Raw genomic sequence first — 7,218 nt, 5'->3', positions numbered from 1 at the left:
TACGTCAACGCAAAGAGCTCCGATCGGCATGCGAATCAAATACTGATGATGACCAGAGAGCAATGAAATCTTTTTCGCCGGTGATCAACAGAGGGGGATCCTTCCAGATGGATACTTTGTACGTTCGCCGCGCCCATCAATGGCATTCCAATCAGATTAAATCAGACACTTACTGTGACAGGCTGCTTGGGGCGGACAGACGATTCAGTTCATGAACGAACATGTTGGGCCGTCGCTCGAACAGCGCCCGAACATCATCCTTCTGCATGCCGGCACCAACGACATGAGCGCGCGGCCCGACCGCTCCGTTCAGGGCAACGATCCAACAGGAGCCGCGAACAGACTCGGCGTACTGATCGACCAGATGGTCGAGGCTTGCCCTGATGCCGTTATCATTGTTGCCATTATCATTAGCTCATGCGACGAGGAGAGACGAGAGCGCGAGAGCAAATTTCAGTCGCTCATCCCCGGTGTTGTTAAGGAGCGCATCGACGACGGCAAGCATGTCCTGGTCGCAGACTTTACGACTATCACAGGCAACTACCTCCGCAAGGACTGCATCCATCCCAACAATAACGGCTATAAGGAGATGGGACGATACTGGTATGATTTCCTCACACAGGTGCCTAAGTCTTGGATCCGGGCGCCGATAGGAGGCGACCCGGAGCGACCCGAGCGGGGGCCTCTTGTAGGTCCTCCGACGGATCCTGACGATGAGGATCATAAAGACGGCGCCGGCAGTTTCGGCACCCACCTCGGATTCTTGACTGGTCTGGTCTCGATGGTGATGTTTTGGCATACTATGTTTTGATGGATGGCCTACTTTTGCATCAACGATAGCTCCATGATACCCCCAATTGACGGTTTTCGATTGCAAGCAACGAGTTCGCAACCTGCCAAGCATTAAAATCGATTACAAGAACCCCCTCAGCCTAAGCCGATGCCGCATGATACTTGTCTTTGTACCCTTATCAGACCAGTGTCTTCGTCAACAAGCCTTCGCCCCACGCCTCAGAAGACCAACCGGAGGCTGCACCGATCCCGGAATGTGCGGGATTTCTCTTTGGCCCGCGTTGAGCCGCGTCTTCGTGATGTGTTTCCGTTGGGACGAACAGGGCAGATCTCCCACGCTCGCCTGGGGCCCAGCTGCATTAGTTTCCTAACGAAAGGCAGGCCGAGATTTTACCCCTCAAACCTTCGACCCCTCTTCTGGAGCTATATCTTGGGGCGGACTCCCCCTTCATCTACGGAGGTCGAATGCTACCCTGAAGCTCTTTAATCACACATCCACCACTTGACCCAGTGTCAATCATACAAAACTCACAATTGACAACGTACTCGGTACGGTGACCTTGCGGTCAAAGAAACATGAAATCTTTCATCATGGAACCATCTCCAGATCGAGGTAAAGTTGGTTAAGAATGCATCCGGGTGTTCGGCTGTCTCGCCGTGTCCTGCTCCCTCAGTTGGTGGTCAACCCCCATCCTTCTCGAGACCAGGCACAGCAGGCAGTCGATCTGAGAAATACCGGCGAACTTGATCTGGATAATACCAGCGAAAGGACATGCTTCTTTAGACTCCCCCTATCCCCCATGCCTTTGCCCGATGGTGTTGGACTAACCCCCGCAGCGTCACGCCCGATCTTCCATCATGTCGACTGATAAGATCACCTTTCTTGCCAACTGGTAAGAGGAATCGGGCTTTCGTGATGCCGTGGACTGCCCGTTGACCTTGTGTGTTTTTACAAAGGCACGCCACCCCTTACCACGCACCATTGTACCTGGCGCAGGCCAAGGGCTACTTCAAGGACGAGGGCATCAAGGTTGCTCTCCTCGAGCCCAACGACCCCAGCGTGAGTTGACTAAACTGATCTTAGATCGGCGTTTGACAATTCGTTAATCATGGTTCACCTGTAGGATGTCACCGAAATCATCGGCACCGGCAAGGTCGACCTCGGTTTCAAGGCCATGATTCACACTCTCGCCGTAAGCTGTGTCGCCTCTTCCGACCCTCCCCTCCATAACTGACACAGCCTCCTTCCAGGCCAAGGCTCGTGACTTCCCCGTCGTCTCCATCGGCAGTCTCCTCGACGAGCCCTTCACCGGCGTCGTGTACCTCAAGGACTCGGGCATCACCACCGACTTCCGCTCCCTCAAGGGCAAGCGCATCGGCTACGTTGGCGAGTTCGGCAAGATCCAGATCGACGAGCTGACGTCGCACTACGGCATGTCGCCCGAGGACTACACCGCCGTGCGGGGCGGCATGAACGTCTCCAAGGCCATCATCCGCGGCGACATTGACGCCGGCATCGGCCTGGAGAACGTCCAGATGGTCGAGCTCGAGGAGTGGCTCGCCGGCCAGGGCCGCCCCAAGTCGGACGTGCAGATGCTGCGCATCGACGAGCTCGCCGAGCTCGGCTGCTGCTGCTTCTGCTCCATCCTCTACATTGGCAACGAGACGTTCATCGCCGAGAACCCGGAGCGCGTGCGCGCCTTCATGCGCGCCGTCAAGCGCGCGACCGACTACGTCCTGGCCGCGCCCGAGGCCGCGTGGGCCGAGTACGTCGACTTCAAGCCCGTCATGGGCTCGGACCTCAACCGCAAAATCTTTGAGCGCAGCTATGCCTACTTCTCCAAGGACCTGCAGAACGTGCGCCGTGACTGGGACAAGGTCACGCGCTACGGCAAGCGCCTCGGCGTGCTGAGCGAGAGCTTCGAGCCCAACTACACCAACGAGTTTCTCGGCTGGAAGCTCGAGGGCGAGTCGAGCGATCCCACCGGCGACCAGAAGCGCATGGTCGAGCTGCAGAAGGACGTGGCTTGCTGCGGCGGCTTCCGCCGGCTGCCCATTGAGATCGCTGCCGTCAAGGCCTAAAGAACGGGAAGAAATCACCGTCCCGCTCCTTGCTTGATCTGGGGACAGTCGCTCGCTTCTTCTTCGTCACTTGCAGATCTTGCCTTGCGCTACAGATAGCGTCCTTCTGAAAAGAGGATGTTGAATGCCAATACACGATGAGGCTCAACTCTTAACGCGCATTGGTGATGTTGAACCAGGTGATCGTGCTGAATCCGTGAGGTTGACAAATGCAGGACTTGGAAGTGAGTAGTTAACTGCCTGGCCTATCATTTATAACCCAAGCATTCCTAAATATGACGACACGACAATATTTGTGATGCTGTGTTCCCTGCCATCCAGCCTGGATACCACCATCAACAGTTGTCATTTAGCTGGATGGCTGTTTCGGTAGATGCTTCAACGCCATGTTCTGAAGGTCCATGACTGTGATGCAGGTAATCTCCCGTAACAACCTCACCAGAGCATCATAAACGACCCGCAGCACTCACCGAACGTCATGACGTGAACACAAGCGATGCAACAATGGCCGGGGCAAAGTATGTTCTTTTGAAGATATATACGTCAATCGTGTCGGATGCTTCCAAAGTATGTACAAGAAAGTTCCCAGCACTAGTGCTGTCTCAGCTCCCAATCTATCTAGCCACCCGTCAAGAAAGGGCAGGGCAACCCGCCAATCCTTTTTTCCTGTTCGTCTGTCCGTCTGTCGAAGGGAAACCTTAGACCCGAGGATGAACCGCTTAGAAAAAAGGGGTTGGCGTTGCGGCAGAAAGCTGCTCGAAGTAGGCCTGGAACCAGGGTACCGGGCCTCGGGGGCACTGTGTCACTGTCAGCTACATGGTTCGTCGTCAAGATAATGGGATATCAGGAAACTTACGGCTTCATGGACGAGGCGCTACCGCAGAAGTGGTCGTAGCGGACAGCGGTGGTGTCGCTGGTGCCGTCGGCCTCACCACCGGGCTTGACCCAGACGAAGGCGTCAACGTCGGGGTGGCCGGTGTTGGAGGTGGGGCGCAGGCCGAAGCCGGTGCCGAGGGCGTTGCACCAGTGTCCCCACTCCTGCTGGCCGGTGGGCTGCTTGCCGGAGCGGCCCTGGTCGATGATGAACTTGGCGTCCCAGCCGTTCTGGCGGAGGAGGGGAGCGAAGGCATCGACGTAGTGCTTCTCGTCGTAGTTGGGGTTGGCTGGTAGGCACTGTGTTAGCTGAGGGTGCTTCAACGGCCAGCAAAGGTCCTTGACTCACGGCTGGTGTAGGGGGCGGGGCTGGAGGCGTTCCAAGCGTTGTAGTTGGAGACGTTGGTGGCGAGGCCACGGAGGGACTTGGGCTTGCCGGCTTCCTTGTAGATGTCGGTGAAGATGGTGGCGGCCGGGCCAATGTTGGCGGGCCAGCCGAGCCAGCCAGCGTGGCCGGCATCGAGGTACTGGGCAACGTGGGGAAGGTCAAGCTTCTGGACGGCGTACTTGGTGCACTCCTTGTAGGCGGCGGCAGCGTTGGAGCACTTGGCGACACCCATGTTGGTGACCATGTTGGCGAGCGAATCGGGCTCTGTTGACCTGTTAGCTTCACACCCAGCTGTTTCTTTTTGCACGTGGACACATACCAATGACAAGCAGGGTGCGGATGTCGTTGTACTTCAGGAGGACGGTGCGGATCGAGTCAATGTAGGCCTTGTACTTGTTGATACCGTCGTTGGCGATGGACAGCTCACCGTTGGAGGCGGCGGCGGCGCAGTCACGGTCAGGCAGGTTGTAGACGACGAAGATACCGGCGTAGTTGCCACCGGCGGCGTTGGCGCGGCGGATGTCGGCGAGGGCGCCGTCGATCAGGGGAACCTTGGCAGTGGTGTCCCTACGGACTGTAAGTCAAGGGACACGAAGACAGGCAAGCATCCAACACAAGAAAGAGAAACTTACATCCACTGGAAGGTGGGAACATCGGCAACCTTGGCGGCGGCGGTGGCCAGGGGACCGCTCAGGCTCGGAACGGCGAGGGAGGAGACCTCAGACCTGTAGTAGGCGTTGGCCCACTGGTTGACGCCGGCGAAGGGGTTGCCGGTGTAGGTGGCGCCGCCGGGGGGGGGAGCGACGGTGGTACCGGGAGGAGGGGCAACAGTGGTACCAGGGGGAGGGGCGACAGTGGTCGTGGGGGGGTTCACGACGGTGGTGGAGCGGATGGAGGAGGTGGTGGCGGGACGGGTGGAAGAGGCAGCGGTTGTGGCCGGGCGAGTGGTGGTGACGGCCGGGGGAGGAGCGGCGCCGGGCAGGCACTGGCTGTACCAGGCGTTCTGAAGCTGGCACGTGGTGCCGGAAGGGCAGCAGGTAGGGCCGGACCAGCCTTGGCCACCGCACTGGCCCCTGAGAAAGGGTGTTAGCTATGTCCGTCTCGTCGGGCCTTGCGGGCAAAAGAGTGCTTACCACTGGGAGGCGCAGGCCTGGCGCTCCTCGAGAGGGGCAGCGAAAGCCGCGGTGCTCAGGAGAGCAGCGGAGAGGAAGAGACGTCCAGCCATTGTGAGAGTAGAGAACGCAAGTCGTAAGAGAGATGATGGGGCTGAGGGCAAGAGAAGAGTTCGTGACAAGACGACCGAGATGCCACCGTCTTATACCAGCTCGCGAGGGTTTGCTTCCCCTTTGCTTTAGCTCGAGCCAAGCCTTTGGTCGACGGAATCACGGGAAACTTCACATATTGAGCTCGATATGGAATGAGAGCTTCTCCACGATGGCGGAGACGGAGAATAGCCATTGTCTGGGGTTCCTGGCTCCATCGAGACAAGCGGAGGGGATCCGAAGAGCCGAGAACGGCATATGGCCCATGGGGTCTGGAGGCAGCATGCGTGCCTGGTGTCGCTCACGGGCGTGGCGGCGAACATGCCGAGCCGTCACGCAGAGCCAGACTCCCCCAGTGCGAAGACATATGCGGAGGCCAAGGCACACGAGTATAGGGACAGTCGAGGGTGGGTGAGGTGAGGCAGATCCCAGGGGCAACCTTGCTCAGGTGGCCGGTGGCTGACCCCCCAAGCGAAGCGCAGCCCCGTTCTTCAGGGTCGGGTTGCAATATCAGACATGGCGTCGAGAGACAGCTGCCAACCAAGGAACGGCCAAGCGCTGCGTAGGCTAGGCCGGAGCTTTGGTGTAGTTCGGAGGCATGGCTCCTCCGATTTCCAGATTGGGAAGGGCGCCATGATGCCCGGGGCGCTTCGTATGTGGGGTATAATGAGGTTGTCAGGGGTCGTACTCTGGGTGTGTGAGGGGTAAAGAGGACTCAGATGAGGCTTTAGGCTCGTGTCGTACACAGTCAAGCGAAGAGAAACACGCTCAATCATGTCCTCGGAAGTGTCGTCCGACGATGCGTGGCGACAATGTGAGGGGGGGACAGTAATTAGGCTTCAGGTCTGAGGCCTCGACATTGGTTCACCGAGTACCGACTCAGCCGATCAGTGGCGTACGGTTGGATCTCGGGATAATAACCAACAGCATAGGCAGAGGTATAGAACATATGAAGTCGATATTGCAAACCGGAGGCGTGGGAGGAAACACGGCAGGGAGAGTGTTTGCCCCTGCAATCAAAGGGGCACAAGCCACTAGGCCACTCCATCCACCCCGGTTCTCTGAGGCAATCAAGAGGCATCGGCAGCACCGACAAGCTTCGATCGTCGGATGTTCAACTCTCTTGGACGACGGCGATCGACGGACGAACTGGACCCTGAAGAACAACGGGCTTTGGTGGTTGTGGCCATCATGGACAGGAGCCTGCCACTTTGCCATCTCAGGAAAGGCAACACTATCCAGCAGAAGCTGATCGTGTCGGAAATAGCCCATGGCGCAATTGACAGCAAGCGGTTCAGAGGCAACTTAGCCCTTCCCGGAATCGTGCATTGAGAGGCTCCGTGTCCGATGCAGCAGGAAATTCGACGTGATGCCTGTTCCGATGGGCATGATGATCTGCGTCATCTGTCAGCAGACAACAGGACAGACGGCTGTTCGTCCCGACTCAGCGGCCGGGCAATGATGAGACAATGGTCTCTCCGTCATCTTGATCACATGCCAGGTCAGGCTGTCGAGTCAAGGTCCCCCTGCTCTGAACCTGGATGGATGGATGGCCATTGATTTCCGCAGGTGCTGGTGCCGGTTGGGTTGGCGAAGGCTTCACTTCCGCAGATCCCACAAGAACTGGTCTTTGCATGTCGTCGGTCACGTGAGTTTATGTCCGATCCACAGTGGCCGAGTATCAGATCTGAGCTATCCCTCACCGCCTGCTTCATACGCCCCCTCAGGGTCGCGGCAGAATTTCCCCTGACCGAGTTCCCCGCCGGGAGCTCCAAGACGGCGACACGACGAATCACGAATCATCGTCGCCGAGCCCAAAGA

The 7,218-nt window shown here is 57.9% G+C and overlaps 3 protein-coding genes across 3 annotated transcripts; 2 read left to right on the top strand and 1 right to left on the bottom strand.

The window, feature by feature from the left end:
* Nucleotides 1-211: 211 nt before the first annotated feature.
* On the top strand, nt 212-811 carry VDBG_09062 (conserved hypothetical protein; the record flags this gene model as incomplete). The annotated part of the gene is made up of 1 exon (XM_003000521.1): nt 212-811. The coding sequence occupies one exon, from the start codon at nt 212-214 to the stop codon at nt 809-811; it is 600 nt and encodes a 199-aa protein (XP_003000567.1).
* Nucleotides 812-1,267: 456 nt separating this feature from the next.
* VDBG_09061 (pyrimidine precursor biosynthesis enzyme THI12) lies at nt 1,268-2,874 on the top strand (the record flags this gene model as incomplete). The annotated part of the gene is made up of 4 exons (XM_003000520.1): nt 1,268-1,685; nt 1,750-1,852; nt 1,917-1,985; nt 2,044-2,874. 4 exons carry the CDS (start codon nt 1,651-1,653, stop codon nt 2,872-2,874), a joined length of 1,038 nt encoding a protein of 345 aa, XP_003000566.1.
* Nucleotides 2,875-3,726: 852 nt separating this feature from the next.
* On the bottom strand, nt 3,727-5,360 carry VDBG_09060 (exoglucanase; the record flags this gene model as incomplete). Its single annotated transcript, XM_003000519.1, has 5 exons — nt 3,727-4,037; nt 4,097-4,399; nt 4,455-4,702; nt 4,768-5,208; nt 5,269-5,360. The coding sequence occupies 5 exons, from the start codon at nt 5,358-5,360 to the stop codon at nt 3,727-3,729; spliced, it is 1,395 nt and encodes a 464-aa protein (XP_003000565.1).
* Nucleotides 5,361-7,218: the final 1,858 nt, after the last annotated feature.

Source organism: Verticillium alfalfae, genomic scaffold, assembly GCF_000150825.1.
Source record: "Verticillium alfalfae VaMs.102 supercont1.14 genomic scaffold, whole genome shotgun sequence".
Taxonomy (NCBI): domain Eukaryota; kingdom Fungi; phylum Ascomycota; class Sordariomycetes; order Glomerellales; family Plectosphaerellaceae; genus Verticillium; species Verticillium alfalfae.
Note: the sequence above shows the minus strand (reverse complement) of the source record. Positions and strands in the feature narration are given on the sequence as shown.